This window comes from Apus apus, chromosome 6, assembly GCF_020740795.1.
Source record: "Apus apus isolate bApuApu2 chromosome 6, bApuApu2.pri.cur, whole genome shotgun sequence".
Classification (NCBI taxonomy): domain Eukaryota; kingdom Metazoa; phylum Chordata; class Aves; order Apodiformes; family Apodidae; genus Apus; species Apus apus.
The window spans coordinates 17175848-17202361 of record NC_067287.1 but is presented as its reverse complement, the minus strand read 5'-3'; the positions used below and the strand labels follow the sequence as shown (position 1 = coordinate 17202361).

The 26514-nt window shown below is 44.1% G+C and overlaps 1 protein-coding gene across 1 annotated transcript in view; it reads right to left on the bottom strand.

Moving 5' to 3' along the window:
* Positions 1-26514, bottom strand: part of LOC127386757 (unconventional myosin-X-like) — a 90221-nt gene that overhangs the window by 49057 nt on the left and 14650 nt on the right. Inside the window, exons 3-14 of the mRNA XM_051624282.1 lie at positions 21952-22110; positions 17536-17723; positions 17156-17290; positions 12595-12719; positions 11257-11270; positions 10536-10620; positions 8797-8900; positions 7603-7732; positions 6639-6757; positions 3120-3266; positions 2296-2396; positions 71-137 (exon numbers count right to left, since the gene is read on the bottom strand). Of these exons, the coding sequence (XP_051480242.1) occupies positions 71-137; positions 2296-2396; positions 3120-3266; positions 6639-6757; positions 7603-7732; positions 8797-8900; positions 10536-10620; positions 11257-11270; positions 12595-12719; positions 17156-17290; positions 17536-17723; positions 21952-22110 (1374 nt within the window). The remainder of the gene's footprint in view (positions 1-70; positions 138-2295; positions 2397-3119; positions 3267-6638; positions 6758-7602; positions 7733-8796; positions 8901-10535; positions 10621-11256; positions 11271-12594; positions 12720-17155; positions 17291-17535; positions 17724-21951; positions 22111-26514) is intronic.

The following is a 26514-nucleotide window of genomic DNA, read 5'->3' as shown; positions in this document are numbered from 1 at the left end:
CAGGGAAGGTCTCAAGACAATCAGTAGTCCCTGCTCTGACCCCTGGGAACTGTCACAGATAACTGCTCACCTTCTCAATAAGGTCCAGGCACTCTGCATTATCCATCCAGTCAATGGCTTCCCAGCTTATCCCTTCCCTGAAAGTCAAGAACAAACATAACAAAGACATGAAATGTAAGATCCAATGTCCTGAGGTGCAGGAGAAGAGAAGTAGCTGAGCACAGCAGCTGTTCCAGGGCTCAAGACAATTGGCAGGAATTAGGCTTTGCCATTGCTGAGGAAAAAGGACACACAATGCACTGCTAACAAAAGGAGATGGAAGTAGGATACAGCATTTTTTATCCATCCCAGCAATTTAGACTGATGCTCATCTTGTAGTCATTGAGCAAATTCCACTCCAAGCACTAAGAAATTATAGTTGCTCTCAGTTTCTCTTTCAGGAGTTATGAGCATCAGCTCAAGGGGTGATGATGATGATCAGGTTGCTACACAGCTTCAAGTGTCAACTGCTGACTCACCAATCTGGAAAGCAGGCCTAAAGCACACCTGCCAGAAGACTGAGTCACAATTCATAGGTCCACCAAGAAGAAACAGGAGTAACTTTTCAGGGAGACTTTTGAAGAGGATGACACACAAGCTTTAGCCTGATGTGCAGGGGACCTACAGGGTGGCCCTGCAACTTTCAGAATGGGAGCTGATGTAGATACAGTGGTGTGGTAAGTGTGCTTTGAAAATCATCCACGGAATTCTGTCAATCTGTGCTGAATGTGTTTTCCCCCCTCTTAACACCTTCTCATACTCCCACAATATGGGCTGTTTTCAGAATTCAGAGAAGTCTGGGAATAACTTGCTCAGAAATCCAAGGAAGACTACAGGCTGTGTGTGAAGCTACTGACTGACATTCTGATACAGACATCTTTCAGGTGAAGGCTAACATTTGGAAGACAGTGAAGCTGTTGTCTACAAACTTTTCAGCCCAGGCTTCATACTTTCAGGTTCAAAGCATTCAGAAACCTGTGGGCAACAGCTGGAAGCAACAAACTGGTATAACTTCTGAAGAATGGAAAGAGTTATCTGTCCCCCACAGGAAACAGAATATCTTAATGACAAAAAATATCAGTTTGCAGTGTTTCAGATTTTGCAACAATGGATGTCAGAAAAGCCATAAATTTTTACAAAAAGACCTCTTGGATTCCTTCTACAAAGAAGAAGACCTTCCAGAATTGAAGGGAGCAGAGTTTTCTGAAACAAATCAAATCACAAATGAACCACAGACTCCTCATCTAATTGAATGATGAAATACATGGAGGTACTTAGTAAACCTGAGGAAGTAGAGCTGATGCTGTGAAAGATGAGCTTTAATCACATCACCCTAGAATAATCTGATGAGTAGTCAATAATAAAATTCTTTTGTTCTTTCCAAAGTTCAGCCACAGAACTTAAACTCCTATATAATCATCAGGAAAAAGTCTTTTGTTATGATGATACCATTCTTAGGACAAGTTTCCTGCAATGGTGGAATTGGCCTGAGAAGTGAGTGCATAAATATCCTTGCAGTTCTGTAACCTTTAGAATTTCATGAATCGCCTATTCAACTGCCTCCCTTTACAAGGCTGCTTTCATTTGCCCTCACTGACCCTATTCAATTGCTTCATTCACAAACACAAAAGCTTCTGTTTCAGAGCAAGAACTGAAGGATTTGTCTAGCAGCCTTCTCTAGAAGCAGAAACACTCTAGAACATCCCAGGTACTTCACAAAATACAATCCATATGAAGCCTGCAGAAGAGAAACAGCTGTGCAGAAGGCCTCATGCTCTTTAAACTCAGGAAACAGCCTTGCTGAGGAAAATAGCCCTCTTCACAGCATAGGAATCTCTAGGACAGAAAGAGCTGTTGGATATCTATCCATCTTTAGGGTTGCTACTTTTTGCACACCAAGATTCCACCTGCATAACAACACCACTACCTTAGGTAAATCATTACTGCAGTCAGTAATAAGGCCAGTGACCACATGTTCTAATGGTTTAAAGCCCATGATCTTCCCATTCAGCTGAAATATAGAAAGGGACCTGGACTTCCTAATGCTACAGAGGAGAAAGCTTTTGCTTAAAAACAAGTGACCTGTGCTGGCAAAGCACATGGACAGTGCTTACAGAGACACATCCACAGCCAGGGATGCACTACGGTCCAGTTCCCTCTCCTGCCTTAGCAGTAGGGACTGCAGAGCACAAAGGAGGAATTACATCCTCCACTCTACCATGAAAGCAACAGGGGGCCATTCTTTCCATTTGTTACCTGTTGTACTCCAGCTGCTCCAAAGAGAAGATATGTTTGTTGAAATACTCCTGGAGTTTCTCATTTGCATAGTTAATGTTAAACTGCTCAAAACGATTCACCTTTAAGAAGAAACAGAGATTATAAAAGTTAACATTCTTGTCCCTGGGCTCTAAAAGAGTGTAAAACAGCAATGGGGAAGGTGCCAGGCCTGAAATAAAGCCAGAGATCACAAAGGTGAGGGGAGTCTGATGGACATGAGGAAAACAGTATGGAGAGGTCCACTAGGAGAACATCTTTTGTAGCTCATGCAAAGTTAACTCAGTAAGCCTCAATGGTAGTAAAGGATACTAATGATAATAATATTCCTCTTCTTCTTAGGAAGAAAGAAATAGAATTCCCTAAGTGTTAGGTCACTGGGCTTTCTCTTCTGTGAAATGTTTGAAAAGTCACTATACGGCTGCTCAACACACATCCCTCATCAAATGCAATCAGAAGCACTACACACAGGTTTCTCAACACAAGACAAAACAGATGTAAACAAATAATGTGCACATAGGAGTTAGATATTTAATCTCTATACAAGTAAAAAATCCAGTATTATGCATCACAGCACATATGCTTAGGGTCCGTGTCACAAACCAGACCTTCAGCATCAGCCTACATGAATACAGGTGGCAGAAATGGACAGCTAAATGCATCTTGCTGCTCCCAGAGGGAAGTGGCAGTGGAGAAATCCTAGAACGCCCTGTGCTAACCTAAACAGGATACAAATCAACCAAAATTCCTTCCTATATGCACTACATGTTCTAAACCAACCCACCCTGAAAAGAGAAAATCCTTACCTGAAAGTTCTCAAAACCAAAGATATCCAGGATGCCCACAGACTTAAAGTTTTCTTTGCCTTTGATTTTTGTGTTAATCTTGCTAATGAGCCACGAAAAACACTGGGAATACAGTGCCATGGCGAGGGAGTCCCTGGAGTCAGCTGCCTGTAAATGCAGAGAGAAAAAAGAATCAGAGGGAGAAGAGAAGGCATAAGGGACACCACAGATCTGTATGGGACTTCAGGGTCCTCCACTCCTCTTTAGATGCCTCAACTTCTGTACTGGTTGTGCATGGTGCAGTATTTATAAGAAAAGTCAATATTCAAGTTGGCAAAGAGTCCAGTCACATGTAGATGTACCATGTCTGACCTTTGGGTAACTGAACTTGAGAGACTGAAGGAAGCAGCAAAATCCTTGACATGTTTTGGAACAACTGTTGGGGCAGGGAGCATCACAAAATACCTCCTGACTAAGCCTGTATCAGTCATTTGCATCACATGACCCAATATTTGCCACGACAGGCAAGGTACCTTGGTTCAGTACTCCTGACAGTAGAGCTGTCAAATGGGTGTCCACTCAGTTTTTTAAAAACTGGTAGGGCAGGATTTAATAGAGTATTCTGTCACCAAGTTAGCCTCAAAAATGCCCTCTCCAAAACTTCCCCGCAAACAGCATTATCTTACTGGAAGACAGGGTAGGCTTGCCAACAGCCAGGACAAATACCCCAGAAGAGCATGGGTTGAGAGACCTTTCTGGAGCTGACCCAACATCCTGTGCAGTGATCATAATCAAGTGTCAGAGGTGGAAAAAATGACTTAAATTGTGATCACTAACAGGGAGTAGATAATTTGGTGTATGCAAATGTGTGGATGAATGTCCAAAATTGAACATTTGTAAAATCTCAAGCAAATGCCTGCTACTTGATAGCTGTAACAGAAATGGGTTGTCTCTATGTTTTGATAATACTTGGACTAAACAAAAGTGGCATGACCCAGATCCTCCAATGAATAAAAAGACATGAGACAGAACCACATATCAAGGGGCTGGTCACATGTTGTCCTGTACATACACTAGACTGAGAAACCAAGGTTTCTCAGAAAGGGGTTCTGGAAAGAAGAGGAGGCGAAAAAGAAGAGCTCTCAAAAAGAAGACATGACCCCAAAGAGTAGAAAAAGAGGCCAGGGTAGAAGGCAGCAAAGATCTTAATGAGAAGAAAGATGCTGGAGATCAGAGACATGTCAAGACAAATGTCAGGGTACAAGTCTGAGTAACACAACCTCTTCTGTTCTGCTTTGCAAATGGCACAGGCCAACTGCCTCTGAATTCTCCAAGCCCCTCTCGGCAAGCTTCTGGAGCCCATCCTGCAAGTTCCTTCTTTCCACCCAGTCTCACTGTTTTTCTCCTCCTTTCTCTTCCTGGGTACTATCTCCTCTCCAGTAGCCCAAGGCCTAGGGCACATGGCAACTTCCCTTCTCTACAGAAGAGAACATTTCAAAGCATGGGCACACATGCCTTTTCTGGGTTTTTCTTCTTAACATCAGATGGTCTGTCTTATTAGTTGGGACTGAGAATGCCCTCAAGGCCATGCCTCTGTAGTGTCTCTGGCTACACAGTAAGTTGGACTCATTTTCCCCATCCAGCTGTAGGCAAAGCTGCTTTCCCCCAGTATGGCTTAAATGAGATTCTTAAAGGCTCCTTTCATCCTCTGAGCTTTGCCTGCCTCCAGGCCAGTTCATCTCTTCCCACTGAAATGTCAAAACTCAGATGAGCAACAACCCTGTTACACCCTGAGAAATCCCTGGCAGCTTTATCAAAGCCGTCCTGGAAGAACAAATGGGAATAGGTGGGCACAGGACATGAGGGTTTAAGCAGGAAGAGTCTTCACAGGCCTTGTGTTCAGTGCAACAGGCTCATCTAGTGAAGACAGCTAAGCAGCAGCATCCACTTCCTTAGAACAATTTTTGTGGTGTCTTACTACTTCACTTGGCTGCATGAATTAAGTGTGGGATCCAACATGCACAAATGCTAGGAATAGCTGGGGAAAGCTCTCTTCAGGGAGACTCTTGTAAACCCTGCCACTGCAGACTGTTGCTCTGGACTGCATCAAGTGTCTCTGGCATCATTTGTTATCCATCCTTGTGCACTGCGATGTGGCTTATTTAGGTCAGACAACTGAGAAGAGAAACTGTGCCACTGGATACTGAGGATATCTACTACAGATTATAGGCTGAAAAATAATTTTCAAACAATTTCCTTCAAAGATATGTCACAGACTATGAAAAACTACAGTTTCTTGAAGGCAAAGCTTAGTTTGTGATATATTAGCAGGTGTGTTCACAGCAAGAAAAGAAGTGACTACCCTGCTGCAATGAGCTCTGCTGAGACTTCAGCCTGAATATGGTGTCCAGTTACAGGCACTGCACTTCTTGAAAGATGTGGGAAAACAGAGACAGGAGAAGAAGAGATTTAGAAAACTACTTACAAGGAAACATTGAAGGAACTGGATTGTTTAGCTTAGAAAAGAGAACAACACATGAAAAACTTCACAGAAGCAGAAGCTTATAAGGTAGACAGCTAGGATGTCAAAGCTAATTCTAAATAGGAGGAAAATCTTTTCAGGTCCAGACTCCACTGCAGCTGAAGCAGCATACTTAAAGAGACTGTGAAATTGCTTCCATGGGAAATCTGAAGGAAAGTTAGACAGACACCTATCAGAGACAGCCTAGTAAATCTGGTTTCTCTGTCAGTGTAGGGTTGGATTGATAACCCTCTGCAGTCCGTGCTGGCACAAGATTTCAATTACAGATGTTCATTTTGCTATAACGTGATGCTTCTTCCTTCCTAGCAATATTAATCCTTGTTTCCCAGTGTCCTGCATTTCATCAATGACAGAAGATTTTCTACAGTTATCTGTGCAGGGACCTAAAACATCAAGAGTGCCCTCAAGCGATCAGCAACACCACAAGTTAAAGTTTGTAGGCACAATGGTTATGAACCACAGAGAACTGCAACAGATAAGCAGGACTGGTTCCAATACACAGTACAGGCTCAGAAGATGAGAATTACATATCATTTTATTTGGTCCTCCTTTGTGGTTGGATGGACACAAAAAGCTACTGCGGGGTAACAACCTTCCATCTGCTGGATGTTTTGTGGTAACTGTGCAAACTTTTATCTTCCAGTAAATGCAGCGTAACTTGGGAGTTCTGCAAAGTAAAAGCATGTACACATGCATTGTCACAAAGTATCTGATGTACCTTCTGCATGACACAAGCATGACCAATTCCTGGTGAGTGAAGGTGACTTAAAACCAGTATTGGGCATTGCCATTTGCAAGTGAACTTCCCTGTAAAGCCTAAAAAGCAGAGTCAACATTGGGACCTGAACTACCAGTAAGGGCAAAACACTTGAGGACACAGCTGAGCATATAGGGGATGTAAAAGGAAACCCTAAGTTTGAATGAGTTATACAGGAGGGAGACAGAGGGCCTGGAAATGCTGAAGTGGCAGAAGCAGTAGCATATATTAGGACACTTACCTGCTCCACAGTGAGAGGGGAGCTGATCTCTTCCCCCCGCAGAATCATGGACCTCTGCGTCAGTACTTCAGAAAGCTGGAAGGTGTCTAAGCCCAGGAGGTCACTGGCAATGTTGAGCACTAACAACAAAGGAGGACACACATTTTTTTCCTGCATGGATCCCCATGACTCAAGGGGATCCATATTCTGCAACTCAGCGATGCAATCCCAGGGACTCCTACAAGGTAAGTGACTAAGCCCCTTTACTTAATTCTCTTTGTCATACCCAAAGCTGTAAGCTCATGTACCCAGTCTGAGGCGGCAGCAGCACTCATTATGGGGCACAGCCAAACAACATGTAAGTCAGCCTTTCTGCTGACAACAGGAAGAGCAAAGCACTGGGTAAAGCTCAGCACCAGCAAAACATTTATTGAATGAGATTTGTTTTCCTAAAGGCACAATAATGCAGTCTGAGCGTGGGATTGCTATACTTGGATGTCAAGAAAAGTGGCAATTAACTCAAAACTTGAAGCACTTGTGATATATAATTATTGCTTCTGTCTGTTTAGGGCTTCACTTCAGCAGACCAGCTCAGACTGGATGACTGTACCAGAGTGAACAGTAGCAGGTGCTTCAAAGGAAGATGTGGACAAGTCTGTAACAGGCTGCTTATATCTGAAACTCCTCCCTGTTCCTATTTCTTCCTGCTCTTTCAACACAGAAGAGAATCTCTGAGACTGTGGACACAGCCTGACAGTATCCGGGACAGCAAACAGATCACAGGGCCACAGCCCAACTAAATCAAATTGGAGCTCTGGAGCTATGCACCCTGTGGCAATACCTTTGCAGAGTTGCACTGCAGGGCATCTACTGGCAAAGGGACTGCAGACCAGCATAGAAGAGGGAGAAAGGACAATGGAGTGAGCTTTGTTGGGGGTCTTATGGGCCTTTCCATGGTGTACCAAGTTGCTAGGGTCTTGCTTACCTGCTTTTGTTGTAACTTGGGCCCCACCAGCTGTCATGAATTCAATGTTTCCCAGATGAAGTGTGCCAGATAGAAGTTTGAAGATGTCTCTGATTTCTTCAGTGCTGAAGTCCACCACCTTCATGGCAGTCTATGCAAAACCATATAGCTAATGTTGGCTGTACATCCAGTCACAGTACAGTGCAATGACCACACTCATGCCCAGCCTATGTAAGATGTAAAACTCAGAATTATAGTCATCATGAATCAAAATGAAACTGGGGATGACACAGCACCTCTCTCAGCTATACATCTGTAAATGTCTCCTGTTCTCTCCTTCATTTACCCTGTATTCTCAAACAAATACAGGTGGGCATTTATGCTATCCTTAAGTTGAATTTTGCTGCTGCCATTGCCTGTCATGGGAAGCAAGTGTTTGTCTGGGCCTGAGTGAGGAATTCCTTCCCTGAACACTGGCAGTACAGGTTACAGATGTCACTGGAGTACTTCCACTTTCTGCCCTGTTGTCTTCCCTGAAGGACAGATCCATATGATATACTTAATTTACTCCAATCCATGTAACCCTCTTAATTTAGAATAATAGATTTATGCAGCAAGATTTAAAATTAGGCTTTCAGCATTAAATGCTGGAAGGTTAGAAACAAATTACCAGATAATGGGGGAATATGGCATATTCACTATGTCTTAGTGCATCCAAGCCTGAGTCCTGGGTTATAAATTGACTTTGAGAGCTAGGACCTACTTTTCATGTATTCATCCTATCAGTGGGGCACTCCACAGTTCTAGTTCTCTTCTTTCCTCTGGCCTCTCCTCAGCTGAAGTATAAATGCCATGTTGCTGTTGAAATCTCTGCTGTACAGGAGATGTTTCCTTTCCCTTAAATCATATCTAAGCAGGAGCTACTGAAATCCTAAGATGACTCCTCTCACCTTGTCTGTCTGGTTTTGCCTACATTACTAGAGCCCTCAGGCCAATAAACACTTTTCAAACAAAACACAAATTGTATATTTGTCCCACTAAACCCATAACCTCTGGTAAAGCTACAGATGTCTATTGAAATCTGTGTTGTATTTCAGAATATGCCCTTTGCACAGGTGATCCAACTTCATCTGCCAATGAGATCTAGCCTCTGCAACATGTTTAGCCCATGAGACTGTGCTCAAGACATTCAGGAGGAGTTAGAAGAGGACTCACCATGACCTTACTGAACATCTCTGCATCATTCAGGTTCTCATCAGTCACACAGCCAGACTGGTTCAAGTAGTGGTAAGTCTCTGGCTCAGAGAGGGAGAGGCTCTCTGCAACAGAGGGAAAAGAGGCAGAGAGGACAAAGACAACAATTTATTTAGCAATCAGCCTTTTCACTCTTTGATCTTGGTCCCAAAAATCAGTGTGCATGTTTATAATAGCGAGAGTTCATCTGAAGAGATTCCATATCCCTCAAAAGCCACACCTAGATGATGAAAGCACTGGGGAAGGGGAAGAGGCTGTGCAGTAGCAAAGCTTGCAGATGGTATGCAAAATTATTTAGAACAGTCAAATCCCAAGCTGCAGGTCGAAAAGAATATTTCAATATTTCACTGACTCAGCAAAAACACAACAGAAGATTAAATTCAATCTTATAAAGCATACAGAAAAATAGTCTTAATTATATACTCTCCTAAATTAGGAATCACAACTTGAGACAGAGTTCAGAGAGTCACAGTAAGATTTCTGATCATATCAACTCAGTGCTAAGCAGCAGACAAAAACTGAGCATAGTTCAGTTCCTTCCATTTTAGAAGGAACAAAACCAAAACATAAACACAGAACCAGGTTTCTGCACTTATCTTTTGCACAACCAGATCTTAAATACTGTCTGCATGTTTGATCTCTCATTTCAAAAAGGATCGTTAACTAAAAGATCTATGGAGAAAGGAGACAATTACAAAGAGAAAGAACCACATTACAGGTGAGGGAAGTGAAGCAGCCTGGGTCATCAGCTTGAAAAGGGAGATTGTGAAGAATAACAGACAACTGAAGAAAAAAATCTGTTTTATATGCTTTCCCTAAATACCTGCCCCACCTCCCAGGTGGGGACCTGATAACCATGGTCCCCACTATTTCCCTTTGCTTCAGATGGATCTCTGAATTGATGTACCATGCCTGCATGTGCTCCATAGAACTGAAGCCCTGCTCCCTTCCACTGTGTCAGGCCCAGTTCATCCATCTGATTATTCTAGTACACTGAGAGCAAAGGCACGAAGAAATTCCCCAGCCTCTCAAAACCAGAGTGCACTGTAACATGTTCCTGTAGATCTATCTGACCTCCCCAGTAGGCCATTAGAGCTCAGCAGTTCCCAGGGACAGGTACACACAAATCTTATTAAGGGAGTGCTGCACTGTAAAGCGGAGTCTCCCACAGCCTGCAGCTGCTGCTTTCTCAGCGTGGCCTCTTCCAGACCCATCTCTCCCTTCCCCACATACAGAGCTAGAAACCCCTTGTTCAGACACTGGGCATGTTGTGACTCTAACCATACCACTGCACTGCAGGTCTTTGAATTCTTATCCCTTCTATTACCTACACTGAAGGTTTGTTGTAAAAGTATGTCTGTCAGTCCAACCTTTGAACTCCTTGAACATCTCCCATCAGCATGTAAATCAAAGCTCTTCAGTGTTCCTTTGCCTCTAACCAGTTTAATTTCCTCTTCACTTTGCACAGACTTTTTCCTCCAGCTCAGAGTAACTCAAGTGCCTTTTCTCATATAGCACTTCTGTCACCCTCAGCCTTTCTCTCTACTCCTCTTTCTGTGTTTCCCATGAAATCTTTACATGGTCTTCAAGAAAAAGTTATGTATCAAGTATCTGAAAAATCCATGCTCTATTTGGCTTACACCGGCTTCACATACTGAACTGGAAAGAGGACAGAGCCATATCCCAGGAAAGGAAATTACCTTTTTGCTCCCCATTCACACCAGCTAGCAGAGCATAAAAGATGTGGTAATTCCGCTCTCCAGGGTTCTGGTGTACCACTCTGTTCTGGAACAAAGAATACAGGAGTATCCAGTAGAAAGAGATCACACTTGTGTTTTTGCAAAGGCAAAGAGAGGACCAGGATACAGGTAAATTTCCAGGGCCAGTACACAAGAGAGGCTTCTTCCAGTTTAGTGATGGTGTTATCTATATAAGATCTTGTCACATGTGGCCATTCAACTGAGCACATACAGACTTGTGCAAAGTCAGTGTGCACACATGGACCAATTGAACCTTGTCAGTTCTGGCCCTGCTCCTCAGTGAGTTTCTGAGTCCAAAGTAAACTACATCAGGGCAGAGATGCGTGCATTTGGAGTTGTACCCCCATATTCCTCTCTATGAAATTGAGTTTCCATGAACTTGTTCTCTCTACCTTTCCCCTATGGTAAACAGATTTTCTTGGAGTCTCTTGGTAATGCACAGTATTTATCAAATACAGAAGTACAGGCTCTGATAGATATAGAACAAACATTGTCCTTCCATCATCCTCTTCCTCAATTTGGACAGTTGCAGTAGTAGCACCTGAAGAGCTAATGTCTATGTGCTGTGACAGAGGCAACATCATCCAGTAGGAGAACTGGCACTGCCCCACCATACTATGAGGAGGGGTCTCACCCAGCAGTCAGCAGAGGTGACACTTACCTTTTCCAGTAAATCTGAACAGCACGTTAAGGAAAAAACATTCAAATGACATATGCACAGATCTCCTGAAGTCTAGCAAAGAATCATTTAGACACATTGGGATGAACCCTGTAACAAGCAACAAATCATTAAGTAACTGATGCTTTGGGAAATGGACAAAGAGCGGTCCCAAGCATCATCTCAAATCCTCCTCTCTACTTCTCATCCATGGAGATATTATGTGACAAAGAGACATTTAAAAGGGCATGGTAAGATAAAGCATAGGACCTGCACAATGCTGAGGTAACCCAACAAAAGATGAGCCACATTAGGGATACCTAGAAAGATTAGAGAAGCCACTCTAATCTAAAAGCCTGTATTGCACATGGCAAGTCTTGCATCAGTTCTCATTGCTTCTTCAAGAGATCACTATCTTTAATCTACCAACAGCACAAAGAGCAGAAGGTAAACAATCCAACCCTGTTATTTACAACAGTAGTAAATTCATCTGGATGTTACTCCAGTGGAAATTGTTGTGGTTTGCAGTCATCAGCAGCTTTGAACATCAAGATCACGAAATGTAGGCAGGGCAGCTTTAGCTGTCTCATGGAGACAAAAGATATATCAAAGCCTCTGGGAAAGGGGTACATGGGCATAGAGGGAAGGAAGCAGTCATGGTACAACATAATTTGACTATATCCAGTCTTCCCTGCCCTTGCTGTCACTGGAACAGGCTCCAGAAGGAAGCAGTCACAGCACCAAGCCTGTCAGAGTTCTGGATGATGCTCAGTCTTACGATTTAGTTTTAGGTAGTCCTGTGAGGAGCAGGTTGGACTAAATGATCCTTAGGGGTCTCTTCCAACTTGAGATATTCTATTATTCTATGATTAGGGTTCCAAGGTCCACTGGAGACGGGCAGCCTGAAACAGGGAGTCATAATTGGTCTTCTAAGTTCATGTTCTCCTCTGCATCCAAATATTGCACAGAATATATTGGTTCTTAGCCTTGTCTCACTTTTCTAAATCATGAATTCATTGGCAGAGCTAACAACAGGAAACAATCTTCTGGGAAAACCAGGATGCAATCAACATGAGGCATCTTCCTAGGCAGCCTAGCCTAGGGATTTAAGTATCAAGTGTTGTGATTGCCAAAGGGAAAAGTCAAACTATGTCCCTACCTAATGAAGTTCAGTGCTGCAGAGCCACAAAACAAACACTTCTTCCTTCTCCAAAGTGCGTATTTGTTCACAGTTATAAACTAGCTTTGAGAAACTGTGATGAGGGATTTCCTGACGCTCTTTGAGCTCCTCCTTATCTTCACTCACTCCATCCATTTTTGATCCACCGAACAAAAGGATACAGTCAGTTACTCGTCCTCCCTGGATGTGTCCGTGTTGGGAGAAGTGCAGCTGGATGAACTTGCCAAAGCGGCTGGAGTTGTTGTTATAAACTGTCTTGGCATTTCCAAAGGCCTCCAGAATGGGGCTGTAGAAACAAGGCAGTGAAGATATGGTTGATGATTTGATATCATTACAACAAAGATTGTGCCCAGCCTTTTGCCATTTGCACACCTGGACTGCCATGTGAGATTAATTTTTTATAGCACCAGGCTGGACAAGCAGGAAGAGCTCAAAAGCAAGGAAGGATGGCAAGAGCAATTAAACACGCTGTGAGATGATTTTAAAACCTTTGGGATTAGAGTTAATTAAATCAGTCCCCAGTCAGTATGAGCAGCTGGCATTCATGATGTTGAGGGCATTCCCCACCAATATGACTTCAGGAAAAGAAACGTGGCAAGAGCCAGCCAGGTTGTGTGCTTAACATAGGAGCATCCCATGAGATGGGCCTGTATTTTTTTCAGGATTTTCCGAAGCATCAGACCTACAGGGCAAAAGCTCTGTAGCTTTAAACCACATAGTTCTTTGTTTCTGCATCTACTTTTGAAAGAGAAGGCAGTATAAGACATTTCTTAAAATTACAGGTAAACATTTTCAAATTAGTAGACAAACATAGTACTAAACTGATTTGTTTGGTACTGAAATTTGATACCAGAACACACAAACACTTGTTGTTACTTAAATCTTGTTTAGGTTGATACATGCCACATAGTTTCCAAGCAGAGGGAATATACACACATTACAGATTAGAACATTTCAATCTAAAAGGGTCATATCACCTGCTTCAAGAAAAAAAAATTGAAAAAAATATCCCAAAACTATCACTAAATTTCAGATGGGTGATGAATTAAAGAATTCAGGTCACGTTGCTGTCTTCAGGAGGTTCATACAATGTGAAAAATTATGAGATAAAGTGTAGCTTGGTTCTTGTTCCACAGAACAGTAAAAGGGAAAAACCTAACCCATTCAGACTGACACACTAAAGCCAGGATTAAGATATTCATTTTTGCAATTTAGCCAACTCCAAAATAATCTGAAGGCCTGACAAGGAAGGAGTCAGGAAGATGCTACAAGAACAGCCTGTACATTGTCATGTTTAATTTTAAAACACACATATTTTTTAACAAAAATGTTTGCTGTCATCGTTGCTGTAAAGTACTGACATTTTAAACACCTCCACAGTGTGCCACTTCACTGGCAACAGGGGCAGATAGAGGATTATTCACAAGTTAATAATTACAAGATGACAAGTAATCACAGCTACAGATACCACTGGAGTTTGCTGAAAGCTTCAGGCCTTGCAAGCATTGTGCTGTTGTGGGAAAGGCGCAACAACCTGAAGGAAGCTTCACACAGTGTTTTCCTAATTTATCTCTTGAAAATATCACTTAAAAAAAAAAAAAAAAAAAGCATAAGAATGAAATTTCTCTGTTATAATAAGCTACAAGCATAGGAAACCCTGTCCCAGAAATCTGTGTGCACACATCAGGAGGCAAGTTCCTTGCCTGGAAGAATTTGAACTCCAGGACCCATGCCTCTGAAACAAGTATGTAAGGACATTGCACAGGAATATCCCACTGAGCACACCAACTCCACGAATCTACAAAAATTCACGGGGACAACCCGAAAAAGGGAAAACAGAGTTATGTTATGTGACCTAAACAGTTGCAGTGAGGGTGCAGTAACCAGCCACCCAATGTTTATGGCTCTAAATCATGTTTAATTAGATAAGCAAAGCACAAGGAAATATCTCTATAATTTAGTTTGGCAATGGACTCACGCACATGAGTGCTGAAGTCTTCAGGGATGGGGGAGGAAACAAGCATGTGGGTGTTTGAGGCTGGCAGCAGCTGCAAGGCAGAAGAGTGGAGGAGCTGGTACAGCCAGGAATAAGGGCAGGTGCCTGGGACAAGCAAACTGCCCACACCAGCAGGCACATCACACCATGGCTTTTGGTGCAGCAGGGAACTGTGTGAGGCAGAGCAGCCATCAGGAAGGTGAGGCTGGTGGCTCGGCTGGATGTGGGCAGGGCGTGCTGCAGGACTCAAAACAATGGGGACCAGTCTCAGCAGAAAGTGAAGCCTGAAATTTAGACATATTTCAACATATGCAGCTCTAGGATTCAGATACAGAGCTGAAGACTAAAAAAGATTCAAAGATTAGAAGGGTGAGTAACAGGCAAGCTCTACAGGAAATTTCTAACAGGTGACACTACTATGCTGTCAGCAGTGTCATTCAACATGGAGAAGGGACCTTCAGAGTCAAGCAAGCAAGAAAAGAAGCTGAGAGGGAAGTTAACAGGATTTTTGGTGGACTGATGGATATTTTCAAGAAGGAAAACAGACCAAATCAACAGTTCCAAGGGAGTTTTCAGAGCCTGATTTCTAAGAAACACAGCAAACATGAATGTTACAACACACAAGTAAATGATAGAAAGCTGATATAATGCTTTGTTTGTAACACTGTCTGAAACAGAGAAAGAATAGAGCATTGTACCTGGGTATGGGCTGGGGTGCAAAGGATGAAGACCTGCCATAGGCTAAACCAAGGAGAGCCACTGGCAGAGCAAGTGAAGCTGAACTGCAAACATATGAGGTAGACTCTTTAGGAGTGGCAGCAGATTCTGGCTCTGGGTCAGGTTTTCAGCTTCACTTCTTCAGAGAAAAGGTGAAAAATAAAATTCTCTTGCACTCACACTGCAGTAGCTCACTTAGCACTAGAGATTTATACAAAACAGGTCCTGAGCTCTTACTTCACCTCACAACTGGGGGATTTTGCAAACTCAGGAACCACCTGCCTACCATCGTAAGCTTTCTGGATCATAGTCAAGTTACCACTTAACTGCTAATCAGGCTTAGCCTTCTAAGCAGCTCTTCTTAATGCAGATTTTGCAGATCTTGAGTCGTGATTGCATTGCACTTAAGAGATTTTTCCAATTTGCCAACATCCCTGGTAAAATCTGCACACCTAAATAGAATAAATCATCCAACAACAGTGTCTCAAGTACCAGGTCCAGAGGCAGCAACCCTTCTGCTCAATGCTACCCTGCTTACATGGAGTCTAAAAGAGTAATGCTCTTGTAGCTGCCATGTTAGACACTGCATGTCTGCTTAGGCTATTTTCACCACAGTTGCTAGTAACTTCTTTGAGTCACCATGTTCAGGAGACAGTCCTTCTCACTACTTTCTGGACACTGAAATAGACCACTTGCACGAGGGTCACTTTTACACAGATGGTCCAAAGTCCTGCAGCTTATTACACAACTAGATCCTATTGCAGACATCAGATTTATTCATCCAGAGGTTTCCACAACTGTCACAGGCTCAAACTGGGACCAACCTGCAGCCTTGCTCTTGACAGTACTGAACTGCAAGACCTCAGCGAGGTCCTGTAGGCACAGACAAGACAGTCTTGTGGCGGGAAAAATTTTGTTTAATTAAATTTACTCCTGATTAGGAGAAACTTCTAATCATAGATTCAGGTGTTAAGAAAAAGGAGAACACAAACAACAAGATGGACACTTAAGGAAACATCTTTTCTCCCTCCTCCCAACAGTTAACTTAAGTCAAATACCCCTCAGAGGTGTCAGGACCTACTCTGGCATGAAGTATCCCTCGCAGAGTGCATCTTCATCCCCTCATGGCTGCCAGTTTCTTTCCCAAACACATTTGATCCAGGCACAATGTGATTCCCTGCCTGCCTAATACCTTGGCACAGTTTTAGCAGGTTGATGGTTATTCCCTGGTGCCAACTCCAGCAGAGATGGCTCTGAGCAAGCCAGGGACTGCTCCTACACATTCTCTGCTGGAGCCCCCAGCAAACCTCTTCGTTTGTGTCCCTTACTGCTCCCACAGACATTTATCCTGCCTGGACAGCAAGAGTGCTGCAAGGTGGTCCACAGGACCTCTGAGGGCAAGGCACACTGTCAGCCTGAAACAAATGGAGGCTGAAGTACAGTTGGGGCTAAAGAAGGAGACAAGGAGATAGAGTGTGATGGAGACTCACAGGGAGCACAGCCACAGCTGAAAGCTGTGAGAGACAGGAATGACCTGGGACAGCCAACCCTACAGCAGGGAGGCACATTACCCATGTCCTCTGCAGCCACTGCCATGAGAGATGTGGGACAGAGAGCTGGAAAGAGGGATTGCATCGTGACATGCAGGTGAGCTCAAGGGTGCAGCCAGGCAGGCACAGGGCATGAGTTACTGAAGGAAGGAGAAATCCCAGCCTTGGCTAGAGCATGAATTCCCTGTCTGCCCCATTCTACTATTGGAAAGAAGCCTAATTCATCCACAGGCAGCTGGGAGTGCAGCCAACGTGAGACAACCCAGCAAGACCGCAACCTCCACGTTTCCCTGACACAAAGCAGTTCAGCTGCACGAGCCTCGCTGCCCACACTCAGCTCCATCCGTGGCCCGGCTCCAGCAGCCCAAACGTGGACACCGTGCTATTGGCAGTGCCCTTGCCAAAGGCAGCCTGCCCCAACACACCTGTGTCCCCCCGCGTGCCTGGGGGTGACCGTACCTGCTCTCTAGGATGGCTTCTTCCACTCGGGTGCTCTTCTCAGATGCAGGAGCCCCAAGGGAGGTCTGGCTCATGGCTGACAGAAATTTCAGCAGCAACTTGGTGCTCTCAGTCTTTCCAGCTCCACTTTCTCCACTGTTAAGGAAAAGAGATACATTCCAGTCACAAATCCAGGACAAACCCAGCTAACGACCATCCCACCCACAGCAGAGAAGCGATCACCAGGAATAAACACACGGCATTTCCACTGCGGCAAGCAAGGGCCAAGCAAAGGATAGGGTAGGATGGTGTGAATGTTCAGGCAGATGTCATTGCAAATGGAGCAGCGGGAGCAAGACGTGTAATGCAGGCAGGGAGTAGCTGGATCTCCCATTTCTAACCTTATCAGAACACACTGGCTGTCATGACGCTTCCACAAGCAGCAGTAGCACTCGTTAGCAGTGGCGAAGATATGGGGAGGCAGCTCACCCAGGCGGTGCTGTCTGTACAGGTCTATGGCATCCACACTGTACAGACCAGGGATGGGTTGGTAGGGATTTACTGATGCCAAGATGGAACCAATGTTTGTCTAGGGGGAGAAAACAAAACACAGCAAGGAAATAAGGTTCTTGAAGAAAAAAAAAAAAAAAAAAAAAAAAAAAAAAAGACAAACCCAGACCCTGAAGTAGCTCATGGTGATGGGAGAAAGCCCAAATAAGGAGGTTGGGTTTCAGCAGAGAACGCCCCAATTTGGCAAAGAATGTCAAACCCCAGGACAGGGGCTGCATGACTGGGTATGGATGGGGCAGTTTGAATTTCACTGCTTTACAGTAAAATGCGCTTAGTCTCTTGCCTTTGCTAAATTAAACTTTAAAAATGTGAAGTCACTTGCATACCCAGCTGCCTTGCACTGTGCTCAAAGCTGAAAAGCAGAGCAGGACTGCAGGAATGGCAGGGAACCCACAAGTTTTAAGTGGGACACAGAGGCACACGCATGTGGGAAGAGCCAGTAAAGGCTGAAAAAAAGCTGTTTAGAGCAGCTTAAATCATTTGGTAAGCCAAATCAAACTTGACAGTTGAAGATGAAGCTCAGGATTTCAACTAAAAATATTTCTACGTTTTCTAAACATTTATTTTGAAAATATTTATTTTTAAAACCTCACAGCTCAAGAAAAGACTAAAGTTTAAAATAAAATACTAAAAGCCGAATATTGAATTTTGATATATTCTTTTGTTAAGTTGGAGGAAATTAGTTTTGGTTTCTGGCACACAACTTTTTTGGTTCAGTCAACCAGCTCAAATCCAGTCAAAGCTGCAGTTCAGGGCAATGGTGCCACCTCTCTCCTGCCAATGGCTTTATGATATGGTCAATATCCAGCTTAAATCCTGCTGCTGGTGCAATGGCCTCCTTCACAGGGACATCATGGGCTGCTGTACTCCAGAAATATCCATTCTCAGCAGGGGTGACAGAGGAAACACTTAGATTGCTGCAGTAGGTGCCAAGCTTTGTGGCCAGGGACATCTAGTATTATTTCCAAACCATGAACTACGAGTCACCACATACATATCCAAGGATTTGTGTGCATCTATTGGAGAAACTGTAAACAAAACACTTGGTGGCAAGAAAGATGCCTGCCTTCTCTGCCAAATGAAATCTGAGGCAATACTGCAATGCCAAGCTCTGAAGCCAGAAGCCAGACTAAGATGCTGTAGTCACCAAAATATTTAAGGTTTATTTATTAAAGCAGCAGACACATCATCGGGGGGAAAACATCACCCAACTGCATTATCGGTGTGAACAGGTTAGCATGGAACAAGTCCTGAGGAACCTCAGACATAGACCTTTGTGGGCAGAAGTATAATTAATAGGTGATGAAAGCAATAAGCAAGCAGATGATTTTTGGCAAGACAGGTGGGAGGAAATGGAGACAGAAAATTGAGAGAGAAAATACAGATTGGGGAATAGCACTGTACAACCAGTTGAGCAACAGACATTGTCCACAGATTGCAAGACAGAAATGTCCATCCTGACGCTTCTCCCAGACCTTCATAGCACTTTTTCCTCTCAGATGTTTTATTTTGCATTTCCCACTCTAGTTTCAGTTCTCCCAAGGAACAGAGGTCCTACTGCAGTCTTTTCCAGAACTTCCTCCACTACAGCCATCTCTTTCAGAGGTGTCTGTAGGAAACTTTTATCTCTCCCACTTTCAGTCTCATCACCTGCAGTACCACACAGACAAATTTTATCCAGTTTTAAATAGTAGTAGCATTTGTGCATCAACCATCTATATACCAGCCACTCTATTAGCAACAAGTACTTGTCCCCAGATAACTCTGTAGAGCAGGAAAAGCCATGTATGGCACATCTGCTTCTTAAAACAACAGATTCTACTTGGGTGGTTAGGCATGGCAGAGCTAGGGACAGCCTCTGACTCATTTATCCATTACTCACATTATGCTGGGTCTACTTTTATTAAGGGATACAGGAATTGCAGGAGTGAGGGTGGAAGATACACTCTTAAATGCTACAGGCTGTTGCTGTGCTCACATAACCTACTTTAACAGTTTGGTAGAACTTGAATAGTATTTCTTTGAAAAACAAAAGGTACTGTTGAGATTTTCAGTATTCCTGTAGCACAATAATGATGAGTTCCACACCAGTCTAGATATACCACTACCTACACTCCCTGACCAGAAAGGATCCCCTTTAGGACCTCATGGTGGGATGCCTCCAGGCATACAGCTCAAAAACACACTGCTCTTTTTCACAGCCATTGTCCGCTTCATGTTCTCTGTTTTCAATTCCCTCATTACTTATTTTTTATTATTTATTTTTAATTATTTTAATTATTAATTATTTATTATTATTTTTAATACTAGTTACCACTATTCCAGGTTACCATTCCTTCAGGTCAATTTGTTTTCCAAAATATTATATTTCTCACCTGTTTCTAATCTCTCTGATTTCCTTCCAAATATTTTTGGCCCTGACGGACTGGTGTAATTCCACCAAATACAGCTTCATTTGCAACTTTAGCCTAGTATGTTCTATCTGTGGAGGCCATTGAGGATGACATTAAATGAACTCAAGCCCTGTAACATTCATGGTATTCACAGATCACTACAAGTAGTTGAGAATGTCAGCTGTAGTGCCACCTTATTTCTGCTTAACTGAAAACTATGTGCAGCTGGGCTATGGCAAAAACTAATAGTTAGTGATAAGGTAATAGGTAGTGATAAGGTAAGTGCAATAACAATGTCTGCACTGCAGAAATGAAAAACAGCACTTGTATAGTTTGAGTCATCCAGGTCAGACATTGTGCAAACATATACCCAGATCCAGTTCCACTCAAGGAGGGGCTGACAGTCCTTCACTAAGGAGTTCTACCCAGTGGTGAGCATGTTACAGGAGTCAGACCCCTTTAGAAATCTCTGAAAAATTCAGATCTGAGGTTCACAGCTGACATTCATGTATTACACACAGGCAAAAAAATGACATACTTAAACTTCAGCAGCTTTACAGACAGATGGAGAAGGCACTAATGCTGAATAGGAAAAGGAATGACATAACAGAGCTCAAGGAAAGACTTACAAAGATGCAGCTGCTGTGACACCATCACACACAGTGCTGGTGTCATAGTGTTTCTGGGGTAGGAATGCTGCACTGACATGGAAACTGAAATGCAGACTGAAAATTGAGAGAATCCTGCCTCACATTTCAAAACATGAGGAAGAAGAAATGGGAGGAATATACCCAAATGGACAAAGAGCTGCACAAAACATAGCATGTGTCAAACAGAGGAACAGCAGAGAGGACAAGGGCCATCAAAAGTTAGTGTGCCTGTGGGGGTACTGCCACAGGCTCACAAGGCTATGTTGATAGGCAACAGGCAAGGGAGCCTACAGCAGCAAAACAGAGAATCTGCAGTCTACTCTGCATCCCAGTGCAGGAGATGGTTCAGAAACAGGGTCATTTTTTTTTATATAATTTCCTGGAATAAAGGTGTATATGGTTTGGTTGCCTTGGTAACAGTTGCTGTGCAATGCAGATAGAGATGTACATTTTTCTTATCATAATATGGAAAACTCTGGGTGCACATAGCACAGAAACACAAGGTAAGAGTAAAGCAATGTAAGATAGCTTTCATAATACATTCTCCTAGTCCCTTCTAGGTCTCAGCAGAGCACGCTGCCATTCCAGCACTCCAGGGATGCCTGGTCCCAGGTGTGCTTTTCCTCACAAGTCCTTTTCCAGAAACTTGCTTCCTTCCTGGGGGCCCAAGAGGGAAATCAGGAGATGCTTTGAGTAGTCATCTGTACAAGGAAAGCAAAGCAACTCAGGAAAAGCAAAACTGCATGTAAAAGCAGAAGAATTAGGCAACAGGTTTGCTTTCCTAGTTTTTTTGAGCAATAACTTTATCCAGATCAGGAGGGATGCTCAAAACCAGCCTGTGTACACCGCACTTTCCAGTCTGCTTGGCCATATAAACCTTTGAATAGCAATAATGGGGAATCTGGGGAATGTGAATGCCAGCTTAGAAAACACAGATGGTCATAGAGGATACAGAGCAGCACAATTGCCACGAAGCCTAGAGGTGACCATTCATTTTTTGGAAGTTCTATAGATGCAAAGAGGCCCCTCTGGTAGGGGTAGGATCTCACAGAGCTGGCAAGGCAGAAAAATCCTCCATTTTTATCCACATGAAACAATGCTGAGGAAACAATGCTAAATTCAGTATTTCACATGCAAAATGGCAGCCCTGAAGCTAAACAAAAACCATGAGCCAAAAGGTACATGGCCCAGCTTGAGCACTTACATAGATGTTACCCTGTTGGTAGCGCTGGTGCAGGTTAAGTAAGATGGCAGCTTCATGCAGATCTCCCAGCATAGACATGTCTTCTACCCCATCAATGCTGGTCTGGTGCATTGGCAAGACCTTTTCTCTGGAAAGTGAGGCCATGGGGTACTGGAACACCTGGAAGAATGGGGAGGAGGACAAATTAGCTCATGAAACCTGGGCACATGGTCTGATTTCCTACCACAAACACACCCCCTTCCACAGCTTTATGCTTCAGCCTGAAAAAGGAAATTACTAAGGCACAGATCTGTTCCCTATTTTTACAGTAATTCTTCTGTTTCTCTTCCTACCTCTTCCAGCTTTCTGGCCAGAAACCACACAGCAAAACTCCCTTCTTTTGCTACAGAGTCAATCTCTCACCTTCACTACTGACAGGGATGGATCAATGCAAGCCTACTTGATTTTTACCAAGTCTCCTTAGCAGGAGCAGGGCACTAGCCTCCAGCTGCACTAGGCCAAATGAGATGGCCAAATGAGATGAGAAGCCAAATAAAGCACTGACCTCCCGTGTGCATGCTGACATGTATGAATGTGATGTAGCTTTCAAAGTGTTTGTACAGTGACAGCTATGAACTTCTACCCCTCTAGAAAGTGCCCTCTTCTCTCTCTCTGCAGTTGCATTCTTCTTGCTTCAATTGCTGCATCCTTCTTCCCACTAGAACTTCCTTCTCCTCAATAACCCACTCTTCAGCTATCCGGTCATCTTCTTCACCCCTTTTGAACATAGCTGAGATTCTGTGGCTGTTCCCCTCCACCACAGCCACATCCCAGCCATTCTTCCCTCCTCCTCAAGCACGATGCTGGCATTTCACAAAAGTTATTTCAGATGCTTCCCACTCTTGGATTCAACCATGTGCCATCTCCCACCAGCATCCTAAGCTGCACTGCATGGTAAGACCCAAGATAGACAGATGGAAGACTTCATACAAGCACACTGGCCTGCAGTAACCCTTCCAAAGAAATGAGGGCTTTTCCTTCCTTTCTGAGGCTCTGGTCTCTATCTCATTTCCAGCCCTGCCCATCAGCTCTCCAAGGTGCCAGCAAGAAAATGATGGACTCCATAGAGAGTGAACCATGATCTATAGCATTGCTATAACTGGTTTCTCCTGCCTGCTTTCTTGGAGTCCTTGGGCTGCTGTAACTGCTATGGAGAGGCCATCCACGCAGCTTCAGGCTGCAGACAGAATGAGGTCACCCTGCCCCCTCTAGCAAGCCACCCGTGTGAGTCCCTTGCAGGGAGCTCACTGCTGCAGCTTGCTGCAGGTGCCCAGTGAGCACCCCTTCTCAGCCCTGAGCCTGCATGCTTGCCAGGGGGAGGGGAAGGAATAACCTGGCAGAGGATCTCTTTATGAGACCCCCACAATGCCTGCAAAAGTCTGCACTATCAGGCAGCAGCTCTGTTCCTAAAGGAAGCTGGAGAGGAAAAGCAGGCTCATTTTCCAGATGTGTTTGCCCCATGTCTGCCCAGTCACACCTAATGTGACATGGACTCAGCCTATTGCACTGGGAGACTGCCCCAATTTTCTGCCAGCCAACTGGCTTTAAAAAACCCACTTGGTTCATGAACAGCTTAGAGCTAAGCCCATTCCAGCACACAGGCTCTCTGCAGACCTCCCTGGTCTTCTCCACACCACTTCTGCACCTGGGTATCAGGTAGGTGTGAGTCTACCAGCAGCAAGAAACTCTGGAAACATGGCCCCAGAAAATATCAATTATTTTTTCCTTCTTTAGAGCAGAGGCCTCAGTCAGGAGAAAACCACTTTCAAAGCATAAGGCAGCAAACCACCTTGGCTCTCTTTTCTCTGCTGACTTGGACAACTTTTGGAAGGGGACAAGTCCCAAACTGTATGACGTGATCCTATTTTACATCTCTCTAGCACTTACTCATTTATCACTGCATAGTCAGCACTTGTGGCAATTTGGATCAGAAGAGAAACATTAAGAAAACATCTAAGGAAAAAGCTGAGTGGACAAGTGTTCCAGAAGAGACCAGGCAGTTGGCAGCACCTGGGCCAAGAAGGGCTTATACCTGAAAAATAACTGTGTGATGGGTCAGAGCTTGTTTACTTGTATTTGTAGACAACAGAGGAGAAAACGGGACCCTGGAGAACAACAGGAATCCTGAGTACCAGAATAAATGATCTGTAGGGATTAGATCATCACCTGTTAAACTGGTCTTGAGACACCTCATTGGGACTATTCAGTCACCCCTCTCTAAAAAAACGTCTCATCCAAGGTCCTCAAAGAGTTAAGTAGGTGCTCTGTCAAGAGTGCAGCAAAAGTGGACTAGGAGCATTGGCTCTGGTACCCTCTGGACAGAAATACTGCACAGGTGAAAAGTACTTCCTGGAGGAGAGGTCTGATGACACACTGGCACCCTAGCCAAGGGCAAGATGTCACCTATCTGTCCCTGAGGCCAGGGAGGCTCGCCAACTATCCTTGCTCATCATTGCACCTAGCAGCTCACCCTTCCTCAGGCAGAGGCTGGGGCCTCTGGCTCCGCACAGATTTGGGAGGCAAGGTCCCTGTGTCTCTGGAAGGCACGTGTAACATGCAGGAGAGGTTTCAGGCCTTCCCTAGCACTGGGAGAGAGCTGACTTTCAATCTGTCCACTGCCCTCCAGGGTAGACAAGTTTCCAGTCTCTGTATCATCAACAGGCTGCAGGGATCATCCAAAGTCCTGGAGATAAACGTGGTGAGTTTTTTTGTTCCAAAGATTGTGTCAAAGTGAATTTCCCTGAGGTGAGAGACAAAAATGATCCAGACATGATGACCCTTCAACCCTTAGAGCTTGCAAGATGTTGTGCTGATCCAAGCCAGCCAGGTCCTTTCCCACGTCCAGCCACACCAGTGGCTTCTAGGCCCCTTCCAGCAACGTGGAGTAGAGCACTCAGGAGGCACACCCTCCCCACTGTCCTGCTCCAGGTACGGTGAGCCAGCCTGCTGTCAGCATCTTGCACTACTGAGCTGAATATCGTGGCTGATTTTGCCTGAAGCAGGTGAGAATATAGATTAACTGATCTCTCAACAGAGCTGCCTCTGGAATATCCCTTTTATGACAAATTAATACTTAAACGGAAAGTCATAGGCGTTAATAAGCAGATCTTTATTCTATGGGAAGAAATGACATCATCTTTCTGTCTAACTGAAAACAAGCCAAATACCACACAGGCACCTCATAACATAACAATACTTTCCTCCCAGTAATGAACTGATTGTCTCAGATTTACCCCCCTGTCAGAACAAAATGACCAGGACTCCCTCAAAGCCCCTGAAATGGACAGGAATAAAACCAAACCTGTCTGGCAGACAAGCCAAACTGAGGATTGCCAATCAAACCAGCTGAGTAGGGGAGAAAATATTCCTTCTCAACCTCAAATCCCTCCATGAGCACAACCCTGAGCACACAAGCAAAGCTCCCATTCAGCATTTAAGTTGTTTATCCACAAAGTATTCAGCTGGTCCGTCTGGACTGTGGTTTCCAATCTTGTGTTTCTCAAGTGTCAGCTCCTCCTTTCCTCCCAGGAAGTCACATTTCTCATGGATATTTTGTTTGAAGTGTTATTAAGGAAGTGAGAATAAATGGCAAAAACCCTGAAACACAAAACTGGACTTCTTACCTCAGAGCTGCAAGAGCTACAGGGATGCTGGGCCACAGCAAACCCAATGATACCACATTTAGGGATCCTAATATCAGAGGGATGAACTGAACCATCGAGCCCAAAGTCAAATGAGTAAGTTTTCACCTGAGTTCTCTTCTGACATAAAACAGCCAGTCCCTCTTACAGTTATCAAACAACGAAGGTGGCAGGCAAGGGAAGCACATAGGACAGCTACTGTGGAGGAAACTGAATAATGGCACCTCAGATGTGCCAGGTGGGCTGAGAGGATTTTCCAAGGCCACAGCACCATATCAGCACAGACAGAAGCAAGACAGAGTCACAGGACTATTTGCCATTTGTTCAGCCTTCACAGGTGGCTGCATTACCTGGGATGAAAGCCTCTGTGAACTCTTAGCATGAGTTAGTACCTGTCCATCACTCCCAAATCAAGGCAACTCCTCAAGAAAGGATTTAAGAGACTTGAGTAACCAGATGGAAAACCTGTGTCTGATGAGTTTCTGCCCCTGAGAAACAAATCACCCTCTTTAAAAAGGAACGATGGTTCAAAATCTAGCCCTGTCAAAGCAAGGCTGAAAAATATGACAGTCCTACCACTGACTCTCCCGAAGCTGGAGTCCTAAATCCCCTTTTCCTGTGCCCTGCTTTGTTTGCCAGGTAAATGGCTACAAAAAGACATCCAATTTTCTGTAACAAAGAAGCTGCCTGCAGAGGACCTTCACCAAAACAGCTGAGCATATCAAATTGCTCATTGCTGGAAGGCACAGTCCTGCCCATTTCCCCTTTCTCCTCCCAGTCCAGGCACCAGTTTGACTCACTGAGAAGCTCAGTGAAGGAAGTGAATAGTTTTCCCAGGGTTAGGGAGCCAAGCTGACTCACTGAGGACTTGGATGATCCCCAG